We start from the raw sequence: 25,298 nt of genomic DNA on the forward strand, positions 1-25,298 counted from the left end.
TATATGGCATCAAATTGCCAGCTGCATTTTAAGTTCGGACTTCCACGGTATTTTGAAGAAATGTTCATTCTTCTACTGATTCTACTCTGGATTCATCTCATGAAATGAGAATAAGATTTCGAAATTGTTTGTTTATTAGATACCAGGACTCACTCAATGACGCCGCAGACGTTTTCTCGCACAGCTGGTCAATATTTGCAACAAATTGCGAGAAAAAGCAAATATTTCATTTCATTAGAACTTTGTTCAATATATAATCAGGTATTATTATAAAATATAATGCAAATATTAATTATTTATAACATGGTGTTCGAAATCTATTCATATATTACAATTAAATATAAGGTAGAACGATATAGTTTATTAGAGCATGTGTTCGAAATACATGTATACATCGTTATTACAAAAAAATAACCTCGACCCAAATAAGCCCTAAATAACAACACAATCAATAAAAACTGAAAATTGTAAGTAAATAAGTAAAGCATGCAGTGAAGGGTAAAAAGGATAAAAAGGCAAAAAGGAACGAAAATTAACCAAATGCCGCATTTCAATCTTGGATACAAACTAAAAATATGCACCAAACTTGCCTCTACCCAACAATACAACTCACGAATGCGTCAAGCACTGCATGAAAGATCAAATGAAACTACCACATATACTTAAAAAAACAGGTAGTTTCTTTCAGAATGAAAACATGTGATATCATCATGCTTTAAATTACTATAGTAAGTTTGTAGCTGCAGTCAGAGTTTTCTAAGACCGTGTGTAGCATTAGGAAGGAGACATTTTGCAGTCACCTCAGAAACCGCAATAAGGTGAAAATTAAATATGTGAATTGGTATGAAATTCCCTTCCTCAACTTAATTTTGGAACGGTTCTTTCCATATGCCTATTGATGACTTAGAGCCGGCGAAGAGATTCGTACATCCACTAGAGTATATGAATACATTTTTAAGTCCAGCGAAAATGTTTCGTTGTTTGTTCGTTTCTCCTCATAAGCTCATCAGGAAGCACACCGCCATGCAGCTGAAGAACCAAGGTTCGGACATGAGTTAAATACGGAAGACATGAAATAGTGTGGCAATACCAACAGTTGACAATATGGTGGCTGCAATCACGACGTCTTTACCCACAATATATATATGCGATGTTTAAAATTCTGTGGTCGCCACTGAAACGTTCCTAGCCTCCACAATCGCTCATTTTCCAAACCTGAATCCGGTTGCTCGGTTAAAAACTCGCTTGAATGCAGTTACTCTGACAGCAAAATTCTCTCAAAAGACATTCTTGGATGTCTTGAGTTATCTGCTGCGCACACTCAAATTAGTTAACCTTTCAGTAAATGGACGAGGATTTAAAACTAAGTTACTGTAAGCGACAAATCATATTTTTCAATTACCAAAAGTAAATCAATGTAACTTTGAGACCTGTGAGGAGAAGCATGCACCATCCAACACCTTATCGTGCATGAAAAACTTCCTCAGAAGACTACACCGATTCTAAAATAATGCTTTTCACATCACAGTCTAATGATCGGCTTGATGGTATGAATAAACTCGTAATTGGAAACCGGTATTTTGGATTCTTTTTTCCTGATTCCTCCGACCATGAATTTTTCTTATGAGGCAACGAGCTCTCAGCTCAACAACTTGTCATTTAAAAATATTTTTCAACTTTATTTGACAAAAGAAAACATAAATAATTCCTGTTACTTCACCTGCGCAGTTCCACGTGTGATGAAATCAAAACTAACCTTCGATTATACACTATATACAATGAAGTACCGTAGTGCAAACTTGAAAATTAGGATTTCACTCCCATGCTGCTTACTGGCAATACTAGTTTGATTTATTTCTATAAAATATTCTTAAATTCAAACACTAATCGATTGCAACTGTCATGATATGAAATTGGTAGCATACTTAAATTTTTATAAAACAGTGATGACCTCAATCGATGAGACCGAGAGAACCGTTATCATAAATATTTTTTCAGGAGACGATAGCATTTTGATCGAAGAGTGCAGCCATAGAAACTGTTATTTCATTGAAGACTAGTATCGTTTTCGAGTTCCAATTTTTCAAAGTACGCGCGAGAAAGTGAAGGAGTTGGTGACACACTAAATGGGTCTTGTTTCCATGGCCAATGTATGTCCAGCGCAATCAAGAAGTTTTTGCAACACTAATCACTTTCTCAAACAAGATATGGAGTATCAGAAGCAATGGCCATCCTAGTAGCTCTTTAGAGTGCAGTCATGCTTTCACTTGCAAATATGCTTTTTATCTTTGTGGAACAGTTACAGGTAGTCTAGGAACATCTATTTGCTAGCGAAGGTTGCATCTGAATGTAAATATTCTATTAGGCAGACGGAAATTTTCCAGCTATTCATCTCAAATTTAGATGCCGATGAATGCAGAACAGCTCAGTCGTGGTCGGTGCACTGCCATTAGTTTGGGCCCAGGGCCGGTGCTTGTACCGGTCTCAAAACGGAACAAAGTCCTGAAACCTTTTGGAGACGAGCGTTGGTATACTTGATTTCACTGAAAATCCTGTGACCTCATTTATCCGTATGCTGTGACACCAGAGTGATATGAAGACACAAGAAGACGTTGCGTGCATGCCAATTCCTTCATTTCATTCAGGACAACCCACGGGCACCGACAACGCATGTAGAATAGCTCAGACGGGCATCTCGTGTGAGAATAAGTCTTCGCTTCATCAAACACTCTTCAAAATTACGACAAACTTCGATGCGGAAATGCTTTCTCATGCCAACCTAAAATGAATAAACTAAAATTTCTACCTAAATATCTGAACTACCATTCCGAGCTAAGATCACAGGAATAGGTTCGACAGCCGATGAGAAAAACACTAATGTACCTTAGGATAAGTTTAATTAAGACCGAAGTTGAGAATTTTTGTATGAAAATAAAAATGCTTAAAAAACGCGCATGCTTCTTTGCGTTCAAAACTCGAATAGATCAGACGCTGGACACCGATAAGGAAAATTGTCGCCAATCCCAGCTATAAAAATTTCATTAAATGCACGATATTATTTTATAACGAAATAGTGGACAGATGCATGTGATGCCATCGATAGCTAAACTAACGAAAAATAACGACTTTTAAGAGAAATTAAAATAGTTCGCAAGATAAGCATAAATCAACTGAAATTGTAAAAAGTTTTAGAAGAACTAGTTCGTCATCAAGGTGAACTTGAAACATTGAGTGGCCGGACGACGTCTCCAGCGTCGAGCACAGAAACTAAGGAGTCTAGCCCCGATATCTGAGAGTCGCGAAACTAGCGTGTGCGGCCAACGCCGCATTCCAAGTTTCCAACTAATGAGATATAAACATCAGTTAATTGTTGGTTCTAAGCAATAATACCAACCAATGAAATTATCCAGTAATATCAATGTGTTCAGTCAATCATCTTCTAAATATTCGAAGTAAAAAATAATTACCAACCAGAAAATGCTTAAAAACATCAAATGCTTAGACGTAGAAAATAAAATAGAAGATAAATAGGTTGATAAAATTTCTTGGAAGATGAAAATTACTAGTTAAGCATTATAAACTTTTTAAATGTTCGATTCTGATCATGCTCCTTAAGTCAGGATTTTTCCAGGTTTTGGCAAATGAGAGTTTTGACTACAATAATTCGAATTCTATTACCAACAGATTTTCGTTGTTTCTCCATGAAGTAAAATTCAATAACCTAAGTTACCAGATATTTTTCTAATTCAAGAGTTGGCAAAGTGTAGATGAAATAACTCCGATGGAACAATAACATCCTTCTCTATTATGATACATAGCTAAATACACGTTGAAAAATATTCAAAATATTTTTGAAAAGAATCAGACGAATGGTAAAGCATGGATACTCAAGTAACCATTGATCAAGTATGGGATAATTAAAGCAGTTTTATAGGAGAATTTCCCATGGGGGATGCGGCCTATGCTTTAAAAAAACTCAGCGTCCGTTTCAAAATTCGACCCTGCCGAGGTATCTTGCAGTAAGATTGCACGCAAAAGCAAGCAGAATAGGGAATGTGATCTGCCGTCACTGCTCTTCACTGGAGGTAGAAAACCTGTTCTTCGCCGCGACTCTCGCTAAGCATTTCACTAGCGTTCACGTAATAGTTGAAACCAACGCATTGGTCAATCAATTCTCGTTGCACTTCGACAACTGAACTCATCCATTTAAGGGTGAGATGGCCAACTTTTTTAACTGTGATTCAATATTTCAATAACAGCAAAGATCGCATAAAATCACTGCTGGTCGGATGCAGGTGAGACGAGAGAGGTCTCTTGGCTTGAGCCATCTAACACATGCAGCGCCTTATTTGCAGCGGCCGCATCCAGCTCTGCGTTTCAAATACCAGTTTTACTGATCGGTCTGCAGTTGTGTCCTGTGCATCTTAAAAAAGTGTTCCTCGGAGAAAACTTACGACAGCCCAATACCAAGAGATAAAATTCATTGCTGAACGTTCGTTCAACTTGGAGAAGCTAGGTACAGCTTCAACTTGAAAAACAAGCTGCGTATTGAAGAGCTCCCGCTCATGAGGTTAGCGTGGAACCATGGGGCGGCCGGTACGAGCTGCTACCGCCTTACAGAGTTACAGGGTAACGCTGCCTACACATTTCGCCTATATTGCTTACCTTCTTCAACATTAGAATGTTTAACGTAATTTCATGCATAACCCGATTTTGTCTGCCGTAGAACGATAAATGACATTGAACACGTCTCATCTAAGACGATTGATATTAGTCGGTAAAATACTTATAACCGGGAGCCGTCTGTCGCCCCGAAATGAATTTGAGCACTTCTCTGATAGTCACTTGACACTTGTTTCTAAAAAATCGTTGCTTCTGATTTTTTAAGTGAATTATTAAAGATTATAGATTTTTTTAATAGTGTTGGCTATATAGAACGTCTCATTGCCATCTTTTTTTTAAATGTTCAATTTTACCTCTAAACTTTTACCCACAGCGCCTTCAAATGGAATAAGAAAATTTTGTGCTCGTGAAAGAAATAATAGTTTTGTTTTTGTCGTTACGTAAACACAACTTACTTCTAGAAAAACAACTTTAATCAATGCAAGGATGACGCCATTAACAGAAATAAAAACAATTCAAAATTTGTGGGTGGCACTCACAATTTCCTGAGCCTCCACGTGCCTGTTCTCTGCCCCACCATTGGCGCGAGGCAGCAATCTTCGGTCTACTGATAATGATTTTTAACGTAGAATGAGAAGCTTGGTGAGAAAAGATGATGAAATGATAGTGTATGGAAATATAAGTGGAGATGTGCGCATGAAGATGTAAAAAAAATGGTAATTAAATCACCAGAGAATGTCAGAAAGAATCTGAATGCATTATCATAAATGAGGATACTTGGAATAATATTTCTAAATGCAACAAAGAAAGTAGTCAGGAGGCAAAAATTGAAATGTGCATTTTAACTTATATACCATAAAAATGTAGAGCACCAAGAGCATTTACCCTATATTAGAACCTGGAAAACTTGGAGTGTTGTACAAACTTTTCATGTACACTATAGGGATAACCAATAAGCTATTACTTATGATTAATATTTCATAGATATATTAATCTATAAACTCATAAAGTAATGTCAAAGATGAATTCATTGAACAGCAATGCATTTCGAGTAACCATGTGGTGCTATGTGGAACAACACGATCTTAACTACTTAAAAAACTGTACTAATTAACATAACTAAAACAGTTCCTCCGCAGATCCTTGAAAAAAATTGGTCCAGTATACATACAATCATCACAAGTTTGTCTCAGAGTCAGACCAGTCAAGTTATCGTTTCTTCGTTTGTTAGAGCAGGAAAAAACGAAGCCATTTAACAACTAGGTACTTTCTGAAAAAGGTTTACTATAGGGAACCCAAGTTAAGGATTTGCTTGAAAATCCCAACCAATATTATTATATAGAGAATTTTGGTAGCTAACTTAAGGGTGAACAAAAACACGATAATCAGGCACTTTCAGTAGCCCTGTGATCCAAATGCCAGCCGCCATCCAGTTTTTCTCTTCAGAAATGGTGGTACTGATCGACTGCACGCAGCTGCTGTTTAAATTGAAAGATTCTATTAATTAAATGAGAGTTGTGTTCACAATATTTACGGTTGGGAAATATGAGAAACAGAAATTTTCTGCCAATTTATTGGATATTAAGCTCACAATTCCATATTTGGAAACCAACAATGCAAGAAAATTTTAACACGTTCCTGTTTTTACAGAAGTAGATTCATTGCAAAATGATAAATGCCACAATGGCAGATTAGCATGGCATTCTGCTCACAAGAACGTCAATCATCGATTGCAGTTCTTTACAATGAAGCATGTCATTCGAAATGTGTAAGGCCAAAACACTGAGATTACTAACAAAAATCAAACCCTCTAGTTATTTCAAATTTCTCTGAAAAAGAGCATATACGATCATGTCAGGAGCTCTAGTGTCAAGGCTGATCGAACGAACAACAGGCCTTGAGAAGTGGCAGCGTCACGGGACGTCATGATTGTGTGACGTCATTGATTCGGTGTCGGCTCTAGAGTCAAAAGAGTAACTGCTCTTAAAATTCTGCTTCAAAGACATATGTAGACGTTTTATTCCCTGTTAGATGAAATTAAATCCAAAAATACAAAGCTGTTAGTTTGGAATACTCACATTTGAATTGAAAATTTAAGGCAGACCTATAGAAAATTTATTTAGTTCTTCAATGCTTGATCAACAGCAGCGGACCAGCGGCAGTCAGTTGCTCAAAATGGTAGGGATTGTGTGAGGGTGTGTAGTCCGTGCTGTGTGATACTATGTTTATATCCAACATTTTACAAGGTACGTGTTCTGTTTGAATGAATTTGTAAACTTTAAAGAATATTTAAGACTTTATCCGAAATGTGTTTTGCATTAATTCCCTTACCGTCATTCCATATCAGTCATTTCAATACTTTTGAAGCAATGATCGTTGTCGTTGTGTGGGGAAAAGGGCCGGCGCAATGCAAGCAGTTAGGTTGTTTTGCCTTACTGATGAGATTAGCAATAACATAGCTATCTAATCGTCATGTAGTTCTTTTAATTTGATATTTATTTATAATGAAATAGTAAAAAAGGATGTCACGCTTTCTTTTTTGGCTGTAAAACATTTTAAATGCAGTTTATGTTCGTCTGAAGTGGGATTTTTTATTAACCGCGCGGCGCGCGCGCAGTACCTACTGGGAAGACTTACTGCATCAATGATATCAATTGATCTCAACAGTTATTTCATTGTAGACATCATCAATATCAGCTGTTTTATACTGCTATTCTCTTAATTGGATGTAATAAATTTGTTGCACAAATGTTCAATGTTAATTAAAATTGGCCAATATAGGAGGAGGAGCTTGAACTTTAATAAATATTTCCTCTTCAATTTTTTTTGGACTTGGGAGCTTTGATGAAATCTGACCCGTTGCTGCCACTTGCTGGCACCATTTGCTTGCCATGTAAGGATGTTATTTGCTGCCTAGGCTTAGCTGATCCTGAAGATTGTTACCTTGACTACAATTTCTCATGAGCTAATGCACTAAGTGGCTGAGTAAGTGCAGACATGATGAACTTGGGATTTGGGAATACAGAATTGAGAATACAGATTACAGGACTTCTCAAAATCAAATGCTATCAGCTGGGCTGTTTACAAGCTAATTAAAAGATTTTTCGAAACAAAACTATCATTTTAAATTGATAAAGTAGTCCAGTGGTTGCTAATAAGAACCTATCAAAACCTTTGATTGATAATTAACTTTCTCATATCTAGAAAGATTGGTATGTAGCAATTAGCAATTAGCATGCTGCTAGTCTGGAAAAGTCCTATTTTTGTCTGAAATATCGCGGCTCTAATATCATATAATTTCAGTAGGTATGAAATGTCGCGGCTCGAATGTCATAAAAACAAATAAACAAAACGTTTGTTGAAGATCGCGCATAGTTGCGGTCATGTCAAAGCGGTCAGACTGTATATTAACACGTGCTGAACTTACAGTAGAGACAAATTTTATTGTTGCCGTTTGACTGTTTAGGGTAAAATTAGAGATTTAGGGTAACACGTGCATAAACTTTGTAAATAAATTCGCATTCGCACCTCGTAAATGGCTTTTCATGGCCGAGATATGGAATTCACGGCTCGGTGAAATAGAATCACGGCTCGTAGAAATGGAATCACGGCTGGCAAATCCATAAAACCACGGCTCGAAAAATTCAGTCGCGGCTCGCCAAGTAGATATATTCCATACTAGGCATGCTGCATGCACAGTGATTAATGGGATTGTTTAGGTTAAAATTTTGGTTTTTCTGTTTTATTGGTTCATTTTGTAGCTGCTGAAAAGTTGCGTCTAACGCAGCAATCTGGATACATGTGCGTGCTCTAGTTTTTTATATATCTAGTTTTATAATATATAAAATGAACATTTTTTAACAATATGTACAAAAATTTCTTCAAATTATATCTGAATTTATTGATCACTATGCTTGTTAAAGTGTTTGCACTCGTTTGACAGCTACAAACAAGGCGTGTTCAACAAAAACACTATCAGGGATGTACGTGCAATAGATTTGGCGTAAGGCTGTTTCAAACTTTCATAAAATGACCATTTTATATCAATATTTACAAAATTTTCATTCAAAAATAGTATTTATAGCTCATTATTTGCGTTAATTGCAAAGTGTTTGCACTCATTTTAAAGCTACAAACAAGATGCGCTCAACAAAGCTACTACCATGTATGTAAATGCTATATTTTTTGCATAACGCTGTTGTAAATTTATGTAAAATGAATATTTTATATATGCATATATACATAAAAAGTCCCGTTTATAGCTTATTATTCACGTTAAACTGGACATGAATAAGTCTAATTTTTTTAGACTTTTCCATAGATCTTGCATGAATGCTCCCTTCTCTAAATCTACTTGCACTTAGTTTTCAATGTTTAGGCCTGCATATCATAATACTAAAATAGAAGTGTTAAACTGACAGGTACAAGTTGGAATGCATGGCCTCCTAGGAAACAAAATTTGAGCAATCAATGTTCTCCATCCTTCCAGTCATTAAATCCATACAATAGTGCACTATTGTGCTTAAGTGTACAAAATTGACTTGAGATCCTGTGATATGGCATAGAATTTTTTTTTCAAGTTTCATTCTTGTGTGAAAAAATACTTGTACCTAATGAAAGGCCAATTCTTATGGTCTCTTTTTATTTCTCATTTTATTAACAAATGCAGAATTATATATATACACATATTCCTTTACAATGATATCATTATTATTGACTTGGAAAGAAACATAGCCATAATTTACCATTTTTAAAACCAGAATTAGGTATTAGACCCAGCATCCCTGCCTCCTGCACCCAACAGTCTCCATCTCAGCATTGTCTTGGCAACCATCATACACATATTGATATTAATATGTTTTAATAGCTTTCACTGCCAAAAGTAGTTTATTATATTATTGATTAGAAGGGAGGACTTGAGAGTAAAGTTTATTCAATCACACACATTCTTAAGAAAAACAGTAAAAAAAGACATAAGATTATACAAAAAAATCTAAGGAAAACAGTGTTTGTCTCAATTCTTACCTGACTCACAATATAAATATATACCTATGTCAAGTTCTTCAATTCATGCAAAATAGATATTCAGTAAAAACTTAAAAGCAAGGAAAATTCCACAAAATTTTGTACTGTTATTATAGAAAATGTTCTGGGCCCATATTTTCAAAAAAAGTTAAGAGATCGTAAGTTCAACAGCCAATCATTGACTGCCTTTTAAGCAAAATCCACCAATCATAGAGAAGAAAATAGAGCGTAAGTACTTACGTTCACTTAGCAAGTTTTGAAAGTATGGCCCCTGGAGTCCAGCTCCTTCGTCAGTTCAAAAATTCTAGAACAAAGGTAAATCAGTGATTAGTACAGCCAAAACATTTTCTATACAGACAGTATGAATTTTTTTGGAATTTTCTTTGCTTTTAAGTTTCTAGGGAATTTGCGATTCAAGCAAATGAGTGACATTACTACATAGATATTCAACTTGTATCAGATATTGATGCTAAAGTACAGATCTCGTTAAGTTGCAAATAAGCTCTGAGATCTGCCTTTGAACTAGATGAAATAGAATTTATAGAAAGCTCAAGGGTTTTGAATCAACCATTGCTGAGTCAAATGCACCTTGACAATTGTTTGGAGATTTATCTGGCTATGTATGACGAACCATCAGAGGTTTTTTGGAAGAATAGATATTTTAATTATGATCTGTCCTAATTTAGAAAATGTTATTGCAATGAACAATTTACAGATAGACATTTGGGTATCCCTGATGTACTTGTTAATGACTACCATTCAATGTTGCATGAAGCCTCTCTGGAGCTTCTGTACCAAATATGACATATTTTCAGCATTGACCTTTCATTCTTACTTATTTGGAAATCATAAGGGGGAGTGATTATTTTTTTCCTGATACTCAGCTGGTCATATTATCTGGCCTCTAACATGACATTTGGATTATGAAGCAGCTGTATATGTTTTTAACAATTTGGAAGTAATAAATGGCTGATCCAATTAACCAGTTGCCAAATTACCTAGAAATGACAATTCCCAATAATAGTCTGATGAATGCATTGTTCAGTGGCTTGCATATTTTTCTTGTTGAACCAAACGTTGTTTTGAATAAGATTTAAAGCTTATTTTAGAAACAATTTGGCTTTGAGGTATTTGCTGAAAAAAGGCATTTATTTCACAGCGAATTTAGTATTGTAGTACAGCAGTACCTCGATTTTTTTAAACCAAATCTGAGTCAACTAAATCTGTATTTGACCAAAAATGTTGAGAGTTCTTTGACTGGAAGGTCGCATTTGTGTATGTGTTTTGAAGAAATGATTGCGAAGTGCGCTACCAATCGATGAGTATATCTTGTATCAGCACGCGCCGTGCATCGCGTGGTCGTCACTATTGAAAGCCTCGACTTATCATGAACGGCCGAGTATCAGACGATGGTAGAGTGACCTGGCGATCCCTACATGCTTGCCAAATTGATCAAACGTGACTTGAAAATTAATGCTCGTAGAATTCGTTTGATGACGAAGTCAGTAGAAATGTAGCTCATATTAAGACCACGCTTGCGAATCATCGGGAAATTACTCAAGAGATCACGACAAATAATTTGCATACATAAAAAGCAACTTTACAGCTCCTCTCCTAGTGATAGAATGAAGTGCAGTGCATGTGTAGGTGCGTGCATGTCCTGTACCATCACGCCGTCCCTTCTGGGAAGGCCGCTATCACTGATGACATTCTTTCGTATTTACTTTGCTTGTGGTATGTCACAGGGTACTGCTTACTTTCTTGTAGCTGCAAATAAATTGATTTTTACAGAAGCAGGAAATTTTTGAAGGGCGCGACGTGTGTTTCAAACTATTTATTTGATCACCAACATTTTTTTCTTTCATACTCGCCGGCTTTTCATGCGTCACGTATCGACAACGCCTCTTTGTTTTCCGACTCAAGACCACCAAACCATCGTTGTGCCGAAGACGGCCACCAAAGTCCTCAAATTAAAATGTAATATACTACGAGATTTGTGTTTCACGAAAACTTGCAAGAACGTGTATCAGAGAAAGCGCCGTTCCATTAGGAAAACATTTTTGCACCAACTTCTTTCCTAATCGTCTACGTTTTGAACTACGCCATCCCATGCTACCAGACTATGGTTTATTCTGGTATATATAATTGGTCTTTGAATGAAGATTTCGTGGCGGTCAAAGCACATGCTCGAGACTAGATCTGTCGTTGACAAGGATAGGTATATATAAAAAACGGTCATGGCCGGTAGATGACGTCACGACCTATACACTAGCAAATAATAACGCTTTCAACCTCTGCAAACTTGAATTAGACCTTGTATATCAACAATGGCCCATAACCGCATTCATGACGTAGTCATGAGATTTACCACTATAGAATGTGCCTGGTCTTTTCTCAGCGTAACTTATAGCGCTGCTCAAAACACACGCTTTGTAGTCTATTTCTCGATGCAAGTGCAAGATTTGAATCTTAACTAAATAAGCTATTAGTTTTGTTTCCGAGCGCTCTAAGCATTTGTGTGTTTTCCCTTGTATTGTAGAGGAACACTGTCATTGATGTCCGGCGTAGCCCTTGGCGTGTCCCAAATAGGATGGCTTTGTGCGGCCAATCCACGGATGGTTGCGGAGCATCATTACCTGTGCGCATCTCCCTCTCTCTACATTGTTGACAGACTCCCACATTCTCCCGCATCTGGCTGGGTCACCTGTTCCACTGGAATGTCCAACTAACGTATCCTGCTCAGCGTGACTCATTCTTTTCTTTTGCTTGAAAATGAATGTCCATCCATTCGAAGGTTTTCTCCTCGAGCGGTCGTACCGATCAGCCCGACTCTTTCTTTTATTGAAGTACTAGTGGCTAATTTTTGTTCAATATTTGCGTCACGACGAGCGAAAATTTGTACTGCACCTGAATCGTGTACGGAAAATTTTTTGCTTTTATTCGCGCACAAAAATATGTAAAGTATTTTTATGTTAGCCAGGTTTTTTTCTCGATTGTGGTGTATATGAAAGTTTTGATGAGCTCTTGAAAATTTTCGAACTTTATCTGGAACACCTCAACTCTTTACACTCCTTGATTGCATGGTTCGTTGAGACCTCCTGTAGTTTACTAATTGTCACTTGGAAATACATGAGCACATTCAGCAGCTCAGTTTCATTGGGTAGCAATATTTAGTCGGTTATTTTTTGGTCATTAGTAAGGAAGAATTGAAAATGTCCATGTTTTGTAGATTTGTCGTCAATACGATGTTTTCTCTACACCAACCAAACTTATGCTGTTGATAACCAGATTCTCGATTCGAACTTTTTCGCTAATCTTTTCTACAAGATTAGTCAATTATCGATTTCTCAGTTTCTTATGACGGGACTATAAATTTCTTGTGTAAAATATGCTTAAATGAATATATGAATAAATATGCTCATGAAATGTGGTAAATTATAATGCGTGACTCGGAGGAGATAAATCTTGAGGTGCACTGAGAAATATTTAAGGAACGCAGTTGCTTGTGTTTTGCATCAATTTCTATTGACGTGTCACTGAAGTACTTCTCGAATTGCGTCCTTGAATTTTTAGTGACCTTTTAATGTTCACACAAGTTCGAGTGTCGGTCACATCTCGCACGTTCCATTCAAAATTAAATTCATATGTTTTTAGTGCGCATTGACACCGCACATGCATATCCAGCATTCCGTACCATATCGTATGATGCGGCGTTCGGTCGCACACATTTAGTGTTTCGAGCAGCCCTGCTGCATGTTGCGCCGTTCAGTCGTTCATATTGAGTGCTCCGAGAAACCCTGCTGCGTGGTGCACCATTTAGTTGCGCAAATTCAGCGTTTTGAGCACCCTTTCTGCATAGTGCGCCGTTCAGGCGCGCACATTGAGCGTTGCAGCAGCCCTGCTGTTGCATGGTGCGCGGTTTTCTATGTATGCGAGCCAGCCAAAGGAGTCTGTGTTTGTTGCTATGCGAGATGCGTTTGGGTGCACCCGCCGTGAAACATTACCGGGCTACTGTGGCTTCAGACCTTCTCTCTCTGCCTTCAAATGCGGTCACCTAGCCTCCTGCTGTCAGCCTCTTACTGCTACATTGTCATCATCCGTGACAGTAAATATTTGTGGCTTTCACGGCATACTGACAACTTCTTGGACGTTTCTTTTCCTCATTATTGCAGCACGTTTCAATTAGGTGTGTGCGACTTTCACGTCGTGCTGCATCGCGACGTGAACGCTAATCTGCTAGTAAGCGGTGCAGAGAAACACCTAATATTTTGAGATTATAACTTTTGAACATTTTAAAAACTATGAATAATTAACATATTTGTACGTTCTAATTTTTTTATTGTTACCAAGTGAAATTTGAAGGTTTTGGACCTATTAAAATAAATTATGTGACTATACCCCTATGAAAATGGCAAATATCTCTTAATTTCAATCAGGCCAAATTGTTGGTGCTCGTATGGCAGGTGCTAGTGTGACAGAAACTTCTCGAATGATTAATGTTTCAAGAAGTATTATCTCAAAAGTGATTGCTGCTTTTGCAATGTAATGAAAAACGTCCTCAGCAAATTAACGGTCTTGCTGAAAATCGTAGTTGTCTGAGAGAAGCCGTCGGTCTTTAATTGTTTGGAAAAATCGGAAGGTCACGGCTGTAAAAATGATATCAGACCTCAACGGGCAGCTACAGAACCCAGTTTCCATAAAAACTGTTCGTCTGGAGCTGCAAAAATCTGAATTCTATGGAAGAGCTGCAATTATACAAACTCTAGTCTCAAAAACAAATGCTTCAAAGCGTTTAGAATGGTGTAAAAAAAACTCCAAAATTTGTCCTCTTGTGGGAAAATGTGATTTTCAATGAAGAATCATCGTTTACCCTATTTCCGACCTCTGGCCGAGTGTACGTTGGAGAGGGTTAAGAAAATACAGAAGGAGGGTTAAACTAGAGTCTGACTGAAAGAGGGTATGAAGGGTTTAATTGAAAATAGGCTAAAATTTATTTGGAAATTGTTGACAATATGTAGGAATCAATGTCTCGGAGAATTGAGGCTGTAATTGCCGCAACAAATGGACCTTACCACATGCTAAAATATACTTTGTGTACTCATAATGGCTTTCCCTTATTTGTTTCAACCCCTGTAGATCAAATTTATTAATATTACATTCTATTTCTTGCAATAGGTTTGAACGTATTTCATATTTATTTTTATTGATGATTGTTTGGACTTCAATAGGCGCTCACGGGTTGGATTATCTTGAATTAACTTCAAGGGCAAGAATTAAATAGTTAACATTCAATGCAAAGAATGCTATCTTTTCTTTGGACATGTTTTAACCTCTTACTTTCAAAACCAAGGAAAGTAAGTGGTACCTACCTACGTTTTTAGTAACAAATATTTACGTCTTCTGAAGCATTTAGTGATTTGCTGAATCATCGCTTACTGATTCATTTCCAAACTTGGGCGAAAATACAGAACAATGAATGTAGAGAATAAATGGTTTGAAGACTGATGTCTTTTATCTCTTTTTCGTCGCTGGTATGTATCAGTTGGTTACTTTTTTCAAATCCAAAAAATTTCTCAAGACACTTGCTCATTGGCGAATTTGGAGACGAATCTTGCTATGTTGAGATGTGAAGATAAAACAATGTTGGAAATCGGTCCAGAATTTTTGGGTAATGCTGGAGTATATACACTCCTCTTGAATCAAAAGCTTCAGTTACAGCGTGTGTGGGATTAACCATATTTTGTGCCGGATATTTTTTCAACGATTTGGTCGAACATTTGAATTTGTAAGGTTAGTGTTGGTACACACCTTTTAGTGTTAAAGAAGAATCATTATTTAATTCAGAGATGGTCGTATGCATAGTAAATGTGCGTTTATTTGCGTCTTAGCTTTGCAAAGGCATGCATCCAAACTCCGAAGGGGCTAGAGTCCCGTAAGAACTTTTGTGTAATAGCTAAAATGTTTTTATTCCTTTTTAGTGCGCCGCTATCCTTTGATGAAGGCTGAGGTCTGTGTGTGAAATATGTGGGAGCTATGGTAAAAGCGATGAAATATTTTATGCCAAGTCTTTCACGATGAATGACGATCTGACGTTTCCATTGCAAACGACAGTTTGCCGAATTTCATTTGCTTTTTTACATATATGTTTGTTTTATGTTATAATCATTCCAGAGCCGCATTGATATGCTTTCGAGTTAATGACCACGCTTGTGTTTCGAGATGACTCCTTAAATCCGAAGTATGCACACTCGTGTCACGCTCGTTGAGTCGACGCACCTGTCCATGCTCGGTGTCCGCACCACTCATGCGTGTCGTGCTTTACTTTGTCATTTTGGGCGGCATGCAGCATCCGCTCATCGCTCAACTGTCTTTGCTCTACCAGTTCAATTGGAACCTAGCGCCAATTCTTGTACCGCAGCTCTTCTCTTGCTTTGCATTACAGGATTTCACGGTGTGGGACCATCGCCAGATTTCTGTAACTGTGTGGTGCACACTGCAAGATTTCGATCATAAACATGTTCATCACCGGTAATTTTTATGACAGTTTCTGCCGCCATCAGAGATTGAACTGACAAGGTTTTTCGCTTCGTGGGATTCTTGACTTGTCTTTTTTCGCTCCAAAGAATCTGCGTAGAGTTTTGCGCTTGAAGTCATGTTTTTTGCGGCCTGTTGGTTGTGGCAGCACTTCATTTCCGCTTTGTGAGTTTGAATATTCACATTTTTCGGGTCAATGTAGTGTGTGCGCGTTGCTTGTGGCTACATGGATGACGTATTTTATAGTAGTCACCGCATGCTCATTTCGATGCGTGGTAATCCAGTTACGCTCTCCTGCGTCGCTTGGCTGTTATTTATTCGACTTTCTCAAGTACCATTAGCGCTTTTTTGAAGGCAATGCAGTGGAAATTTTTGATGATATTGTTTATTGAACTGGGCTACACTGTTTACCATAATAATTACAATTTTAGCTGCATTGCCATCACTTCTGGGCTTAGTCGTCACCTTAATATGAATCAATTGGGGGTCACAAGAATCTACACGACCTTCTCGGTGTGTCAAATAATAACCGGCGTCCAAGCCTTTAATCCCAACCATTTATTCCAAATTACCATAATCAGTCGTATGAAATTACGATCACCAAAAAATAATACGGTAAATACAATCATTTTGATAATTTTTCTAACAGACGTCGCCCGGATTGGACTGAAGAGTTGACCAAAACTCTAAACCTACAGTTGTACATTTTATGTTGAAAGTATTTAATCACGCGCGTTGGCCTCTAGTTGCTTTAGTTGAGTTAGGCCTATTGCTAGTCACATTGCATTGCTCCCATCAAACTGTAGTGATCTCTTTTAATGGAAATTCAATTTACAGTAATTCGTTCTTTTGGTACAGCTTCATCGTGACTATAAATGAATACGACAACGTGTTTCCGTTACCATATGTTAATTGTGCATGTTATGTTATTTCTTTTTTATTCTAAGAGCATCTAGAACAAATATTTCAAAGAAACATTATTAGCTGAAGAAAAATGTACAAATCATTTATTCCAGTTAGACATATCCAGTCGCACACATAACAAGCAAGCTCCATTATTTTTGGGACTGTTATTATATACTTCTTTCTTCGCTTCTTTTATATGTATGATGGATTTTTAATTCAAGGCACACATAACTTCAGTATAAAGTATTAACTTTTTAGCGAGTAAGTAATCGCTTCCGTGGCATAGGTTCCTTCTTGAAAACATTCCCCGCGATGACTGACCATTATGGGATCCGTGCACATGAAATGTAGCCAGCACATGCATCCTACCTATGATTCTCACCGGTTAGGTAATCGGCAAGACTGCAGTCGCTTGTTGTATCGAGTGAGCAGCGTTTGTGCTCCTGATTTGTGTTAATTGACCGTCGCCCTTGCATTCCTGTGGAACCCGTTTGCACGCCATGTTGTCTGAGCAGTTACTAATTCCAATTTGGATTGGTCCACTATCTACGAATTTTCATTAAAATCTTTGTTTCAAATATGGCGATACATACTAGAAGAAAGTAACATTTTCCAGTATTTATTCTGTAAAATATCATAAGATCGAAACCTAAGTGGTCTCCGAGCAATGATATTTCATCCAGCATATTTGTTTTTCCCGAACGATCGTGAGAAGAGGTCATTTTGATAGAGTAGAATAAGCCACACTGTATACGTATTGAAAACTAGTGGACAAATTTTCCTTTTGGTACGTATAGTTTTTCATTATTATTGCACTGTCGAAGTGTAAAAATATAATTAAAGTGTTTGCTAGGAATTAAAGGATGTTGCCCTTTCTTGCCTTATCTGTGTAGTTTTTGTACTAAAGAAACTACCATAAGAAGTATATTGGACTTGCTACTCCAATGGTTTGGTTACGATGTACATTCTCGTTTGCTAGTTTAGTTTCAGCGTTCTTGGAAATGGCGGATTAGGATTCTGATGACTATTCACTTGTATCGAGTATGGTCATTATCACGAATTATCACCACGAATATGGTCATTATCACCACGTAAACAATTATTTTCCCATATCCCTCCATTAACCTCGACTTTTTATCTCGAGTGTCTTGTGTCACTCTCGGCATTTGGATATTTATCACGTGCTGCACGGAGCCGCTTGATCTTGACACATTGTATTTTTCATTCCTTGTTGTGTATTCAATAAATGTTTTTTTCATTTCTTGCAGGTGCACCGAACCAAGATGAGCTCCTAACTACGTCCTCCAGAATTAAACGAGCTTCTTCTTATATTTAATCTAACCTGAATTTTAACGCAAATTCTATAATCAACTTGTCTCTGGTCACAAAAAATAATCGCTTCTTTTAGCTCGTAATTACAACTTCATCACTTCTTTTACTGCGATTTGTTGTAGTCTTGACTGGTGCTTGACGTGCATTTATTACGACCCAGTGTTATTTTGCTAGCGACCATTTCGGCAATCGCAAGTTGTCTCGTCATCACTTCTGAACTGTACGTCACAGCGATGGTCTTCGTAACGCCCAGCGTGGTGAAAAAGATTCACTAGCATGCACTGCTGCCGCACTGCCGTCATTCTAGCATTTAGTGAAGCCCTAGCTACCAAGTAACATGTCTCCAGAATTTTGTTTACGTTGGAACAACCACCGGCCGAACCTAGTAAATGTCTTCAAAGAGCTTCTCCACCACGAGGTGCTGGTCGACGTCACGTTGGCGGCCGAGGGGCAGTTCATACACGCACACAGACTCGTGCTCTCCGCATGCTCCCTGTATTTCAAGGTAAGCTCGTCTCAAGGATCAGGTTACAGGCAAAATTTACCGAATGATGTGCGGGGTATGAACTACCTTTATACCAAATTGCTCTCTGTTTCAGTATTCATTCCTGGCTAGTTTAGTCCTTACTTAATATTTTTCAGACCATGATGTATTCAGACATTTTTCAAAATTCAATAGATCTTGATGATTATTACAGATCATCGAATACGCATTGTTGAGAAGTCACTGAAATATGTGAATTCGTCTTCGTGAATGGATCAAATCGCTGCCAATGTCTTTAGTTCGTGTGTGGAACTGCAAATCGGTCAAGATTTTTTCATCTAGTAACCATTGATCCTCGCAGAGAAATAGTCCAGGTTGTTTTGATCTAAATTTCTGACATCGAAGAGCATGATCACGTGAAGCGCCTGAGTGCCCTAACTGCATAGGCTTGCTGGACCAGTTCTTTAACTGCGTTCTTGCTATTAGGAGTGGGACCCGACAACGGCTGTTAGGAGATCGTTACCTCAAGTGACTACTTCTACAATGTCTGTTATTATTCAGCTCTTCTCCAGTCATGCTTTATAATTTATAAACACGTACAATTGTTGGCATATGCATTTTATTCGGTTCTTATCATCATTCAATGAACCGGCAATAGAAATGTTCTACGAGTCTCGGGTTTCTTACATTGCATCCATTTTCGTTTCAAATATCTACCGACTACTATTTGCAAATATTACTATAATCACTTTGGCACACGTTGTTTGAAAATCTGGGTGCACATTTTCAGATATATATATATACGTGCCTTCATGTCAACACGATGCTTCAAAAGCAAAAATGCTTAAGACATTTATTACTGATTTTTGCCTCGAAATGTGCCATTCATGGGATCGTTCCGTTTATTATTTTAAAGGTTGATTAGAGGATGGAAAGTTAGCTTGGTGAAACGATTTTGGATTTGGTTATCGAGGCTTTTACGTTCGATACTGTTAAAAACACAGAGCCTCCTTCATATTCTTATGTTTTTCTACTCGTATTCATTTAGTTTTTCATTGTTTCATCTATAATATAATTATGATGTGGCACAGTCTTCTTATTGTTCTTCATCATATTTATATATCTCCTAATTGTATTGTTTTTATACAGGAGCTGTTTGCGGTCAACCCATGCCAGCACCCGATAGTAATCCTGAAGGACTTCCACATCGCGGACCTCAAAACCGTCGTGGAGTTCATATACCAGGGCGAAGTGAACGTCGCACAGGAGCGCCTTCCTAACGTGCTGAAGGTGAGGCATCACGCGCGCTTGCAAGCATGGTCTTGTAAGTACCGTATATATTAACAGCGAGCTCGGTCGCGATCATTGGCTGTTCAAGCTGTAAAACGTTCGTTACCCTTCATATTCCCATAATCATATTGTGTGTTTTTCCATTTTTGCTTTGATTGGCTAAACGTACAGTCAATTTCTTAACCTGGTCGTAGAGCTAGTTGAAAACTGCGTTATTTTCATATTAAAAACAGATTGTACAATATACATGACATTGTATGTTTTCTGTTGATCATTTCGCTTGCTGTTGATCCACGGAATAAACTTGTAACGTGAATATTGTTTGCAGACGGCAGAATCTTTGCGAATCAAAGGTCTGGCCGAGAACCCGCGCTCATATGAAGACTATCAACCACAACAGCCCCTGCAGCTGCAGCAACCCCTACAGCAGACGAGCAACAGTGCTGCAAAGCCGAGGCTTGGTTCCCAGGTGAGTGACTACCCAGACAGAAATTTTACTTTGATGTGCTTGCGAATTTTGACCTACTTCATGATTTTCACTATTGATGTTAAGCGGAGTATTAATGCTGCTTGCTCTGCAGAAATTTCCGTACAAGTTATTTGGTAATAATCAACTGAACGTTTACATTGTGTTACAGTGGCGATAGCTCAGGTAGACGAATAACTACAACGCTTAATTCACCATTCATTCAGGTCTCTGCCGTGTTTTCCACACTGCATTTAGCCACTAGATATTGATGACAAAAATATATATAGATATATTTCCAGCTCATGATTCGATCATGTTCTATCGGTGTCCTATAAATGAGGCTTCTACGTGCCGTATGTGTCGGTTACAGTAATCCTGACTTGTTTCGTGCATGAAAGTGTATTGCAGTGACACCTTGTTGCTACATGAACTAGAATACCAGTAACAAGTGATGGTGATGGTAACGTAGCAGGTTGTACAGCAGCAGTGAATGTAACGAAGCAGTTTTCACAGCAGCAGTGAATGTAACGCTGCAGTTTTTACAGCAGCAGTGAATGTAACGCTGCAGTTTTTACAGCAGCAGTGAATGTAACGTAGCAGTTTTTACAGCAGCAGGGAATGTAACGAAGCAGTTTTCACAGCAGCAGTGAATGTAACGAAGCAGTTTTTACAGCAGCAGTGAATGTAACGTAGCAGTTTTTACAGCAGCAGGGAATGTAACGAAGCAGTTTTCACAGCAGCAGTGAATGTAATGCTGCAGTTTTTACAGCAGCAGTGAATGTAACGTAGCAGTTTGTGCAGCAGCAGGGAATGTAACGAAGCAGTTTTTACAGCAGCAGGGAATGTAACGTAGCAGTTTTTACAGCAGCAGTGAATGTAACGAAGCAGTTTGTGCAGCAGTAGTGAATGTAACGTAGCAGTTTGTGCAGCAGCAGTGAATGTAACGTAGCAGTTTGTGCAGCAGTAGTGAATGTAACGTAGCAGTTTGTGCAGCAGCAGTGAATGTAACGTAGCAGTTTGTGCGTCAGCAGTGAATGTAACGTAGCAGTTTTTACAGCAGCAGTGAATGTAACGTAGCAATTTTTACAGCAGCAGTGAATGTAACGTAGGAGTTTTTACAGCAGCAGTAAATGTAACGTACCGGTAGCAGTTTTTACAGCAGCAGTGAATGTAACGTAGCAGTTTTTACAGCAGCGGGGAATGTAACGTTGCAGTTTTTACAGCAGCAGTGAATGTAACGTAGCAATTTTTACAGCAGCAGTAAATATAACGTNGCTTGATAGTTCCTCACTCTATCCATCGACTGAACTTTCTTATCGTTTGATAGTTCCTCACTCTATCCATCGACTGAACTTTCTTATCGCTTGATAGTTCCTCACTCTATCCCTGTCTCTTATACACATCTAGATGTGTATAAGAGACAGACGCCATACTAGGTGAGTGTTACTAGGCCAGACCCCGCCATACTAGGTGAGTGTTGCTAGGCCAGACCACGCCATACTAGGTGAGTGTTGCTAGGGTGAACAGACCCCGCCAACTAGGTGAGTGTTGCTAGGGTGAACAGACCCCGCCAACTAGGTGAGTGTTGCTAGGCCAGACCCCGCCATATTAGATGCATTCTGCTTCTATGCGAGCTGTATAGATTTAATAATTCCTCTTTTATTTCAAGTTCTGAATCGAAATTTTCTTTTATACTTTTTGAATATCTTTATTAGCAAAGTATAACCTGATTCAAATATTATATCCTGTATTAAAATGATATTTAATGTATTCAATCGCAACGACCTGTAGGTATTATTCAACTTAAATCAAATGTATTCAACTTAAATCAAATGCTATGTACTTAAAATGATATGTCCTGCATTCATATGTTATGTTATGTCTTCCAAATGTTATGTAATGTATTCAATCGCCACGACCTGTACGTAATCAAATTCTATGTACTGCATTCAAATGTACTGACCGCTGCAGGGCTGGCAGGAGAAGGGGAAGGCGTGCGTGTGAAGGAGGAGCCTGTGAGCGGCAACGGCCACGGCCGCCGCTCGACGCCTCTCACCTCCGACGCGTCACTGGTTAGTAGACCGCGCTGCCTGCCCACCCTCGGGGTAGGCTTTTCTGTCTTGTAATCATCGAATTTTTTAAAACATGATTCTGGTTAGCTCATGACAGCTTATTATTTATATATTTTCTACGCCATCATTTAGGCTTCGGTGTGAGTTTCTCACTTGAAATATTGCTTATTTAACTTGCCTAGAGTGGCGCGGCTGGGGAAGGTGAGGGTGCAAATAACCGAGACTCGCCTCCCGACAAGAATGAGGGAGTGGGGGGCACTGGAGGGAACTCTTCTCCACGCTCTGCTTCTCCCTCCGTCACACCGAGCCTCTCGAACGTCTCTCTGGCCCCTGGTGACTCTGTTCCTGCACTCACACCCCCTGACACTTCAGCAGCCCTCAGCCAGCAACAAGGTAAGCCAATCACTTCTATTGATCATGTTCAATTACCACCATTATTAATGTTCTCTATTATTGTTCAAAAGTAGCGGCATCTATTTGCTTTATCGCAGCATAGTTACTTGTTTGTGATTTAGATGTGGTCGTTTTTTTATATATAATGTAAATTTTTTATTTTCTATTTAGTTAGATAGAGCTTACTGGCTATCTTACGTACCGGGATTCAGTGGGCCACTGTGCCAATCTATCCTTTGACCTACCATTATAAAAACAAGCTTATTCAGTATGGACGTTTTCTTTATTTACGCGATGTTTGCTTTTTCTAACTTTTAAGGTCTGTTCTCTGAACGCATTACTGGTACACGGAATGAGTTCTTCAAATTTCGTTCCTCCAAGTTTTAGGTTGTCAGTAACAAATTCATGCCGCTTCTTCTCATTGAAATTGTTATTATTATTTTCCGATTACACACGACATCCAACTTCTTGAGAAACACTTGCTCGTTTTGCAGTGAATGAATTTAAAACACGTCAATGTTCGAGAAATGTTATGATTTTGCTGCACGTTGTATTCAGGAACTGGCGGAAATAGAAGAACTCGACCTTAAGATCGGTAAAGAAGTGTAGGTTTCCTGTTTTCATCTTATCTATCCGCTCACTTGGACATAACAGGTTTTTGGTTTGAGCCTCTGGGACTAATATTCTGACGCCATAATAACGTTGCAGCAAACAACGTTCATGATATGGCTAGGAATGCGTTTCCTATAATTCAATGATGGATTGAGCTTTGCAATCTCATCAAATATCAAATTATGCCAAATTAATTTTAATTAATTGCAGAGTAATCTCCATATCAAATTTAAATTATGGCGTCAAAATAATTAAATTTCAAATTTACCTCTCCCCTGCCCCAAAAATCTTTGGTTCATTTAACCTCTCGCACAAAAACACGGCCTGCATGCTCTGCATGATGCATTTTGCACTTGTTAAATCCCTACCATCACTCATCATTTTGTACAGTTCAGTGTCATCACTCTACATTATTTCCTAGGTGACATGTTTACGTGATTTATATTGACCTGTTAAGTGTAACTCACGGCGATTATTCGTCAGTGTCGCATTCTGCTGTCATAAACCGTTCATTCTTTAGTTTTTGAGGCTTTAATGATCTAAGGATAATCATTCGATTTATTGTGAATGAGATTTCTTTTTGTTGATTGGCACAAATAAATAATATGTTTTTACTTGGCGACATGTTTGAGAGTTGTGAATTTTTGCGCTTGCGTCCGCGTCATTTCCTCCGAAGATCAACTTGAGTTGTGGCACATAAATCTCTTTATCTATTGACTGAACCTTCTTTTCGCTTGATAGTTCCTCACTCTATCTATTGACTGAACCTTCTTTTCGCTTGATAGTTCCTCACTCTATCCAATGACTGAACTTTCTTATCGCTTGATAGTTCCTCACTCTATCCATCGACTGAACTTTCTTATCGCTTGATAGTTCCTCACTCTATCCATCGACTGAACTTTCTTATCGCTTGATAGTTCCTCACTCTATCCATCGACTGAACTTTCTTATCGTTTGATAGTTCCTCACTCTATCCATCGACTGAACTTTCTTATCGCTTGATAGTTCCTCATTCAATCGGCATCAGTTGCGCATCAGTCTTTCTATCTTCGACTGAAATTTTTTATTTCTTATCGCTTGATAGTTCCACACTCAGTTAGCTGATATCGGCTCGTTGAGTTTATAGTTACATTTTCAAGTGTAAATTTCCAGTTTTATTTGTCGCGATATACACTACTATGAAATAAATATTGTTTCGGGATTTTATTTTATTGTATTACATTTAGGTAAGTCATCTTACTGCTCCGATATCATTAATAATATATTATACGGGTTGAAACATGGTTTCAAAGCAGCTCTGGAAATCAATACAGCCAATTTACCATTGCTCCAACTGCATTCTTCTCTGGAATAGTTCTGCATTTTGTGCTGGCATAAATTAACTGAGTTAACAGTGAATGATTAGCTTAGCATTGCTTAATATTTAATTGCTTCTAACGCGGTTACTTTCTACGCATTGATAATAAGTGATGACGGACTGCTAGGGCATGATAAGCTAAGTTGAACCTTCTTGTCTCTTATTGATGGTCGTAGTTTACAAAGCTTGAGAATTTGTCTT

The 25,298-nt window shown here is 38.1% G+C and overlaps 1 protein-coding gene across 1 annotated transcript in view; it reads left to right on the forward strand.

Annotated features, from left to right (window-relative positions):
* The first annotated feature begins 6,793 nt into the window (after positions 1-6,793).
* LOC108671788 (longitudinals lacking protein, isoforms H/M/V) overlaps positions 6,794-25,298 on the forward strand; it is a 39,983-nt gene continuing 21,478 nt past the window's right edge. Inside the window, exons 1-7 of the mRNA XM_018159365.2 lie at positions 6,794-6,869; positions 18,357-18,925; positions 20,054-20,194; positions 20,523-20,663; positions 22,134-22,167; positions 22,635-22,735; positions 22,918-23,128. Of these exons, the coding sequence (XP_018014854.1) occupies positions 18,758-18,925; positions 20,054-20,194; positions 20,523-20,663; positions 22,134-22,167; positions 22,635-22,735; positions 22,918-23,128 (796 nt within the window). The 5' untranslated portion in view covers positions 6,794-6,869; positions 18,357-18,757. The remainder of the gene's footprint in view (positions 6,870-18,356; positions 18,926-20,053; positions 20,195-20,522; positions 20,664-22,133; positions 22,168-22,634; positions 22,736-22,917; positions 23,129-25,298) is intronic.

The sequence above is a fragment of the Hyalella azteca genome, unplaced genomic scaffold (assembly GCF_000764305.2).
Source record: "Hyalella azteca isolate HAZT.00-mixed unplaced genomic scaffold, Hazt_2.0.2 contig13563, whole genome shotgun sequence".
Lineage (NCBI taxonomy): Eukaryota > Metazoa > Arthropoda > Malacostraca > Amphipoda > Hyalellidae > Hyalella > Hyalella azteca.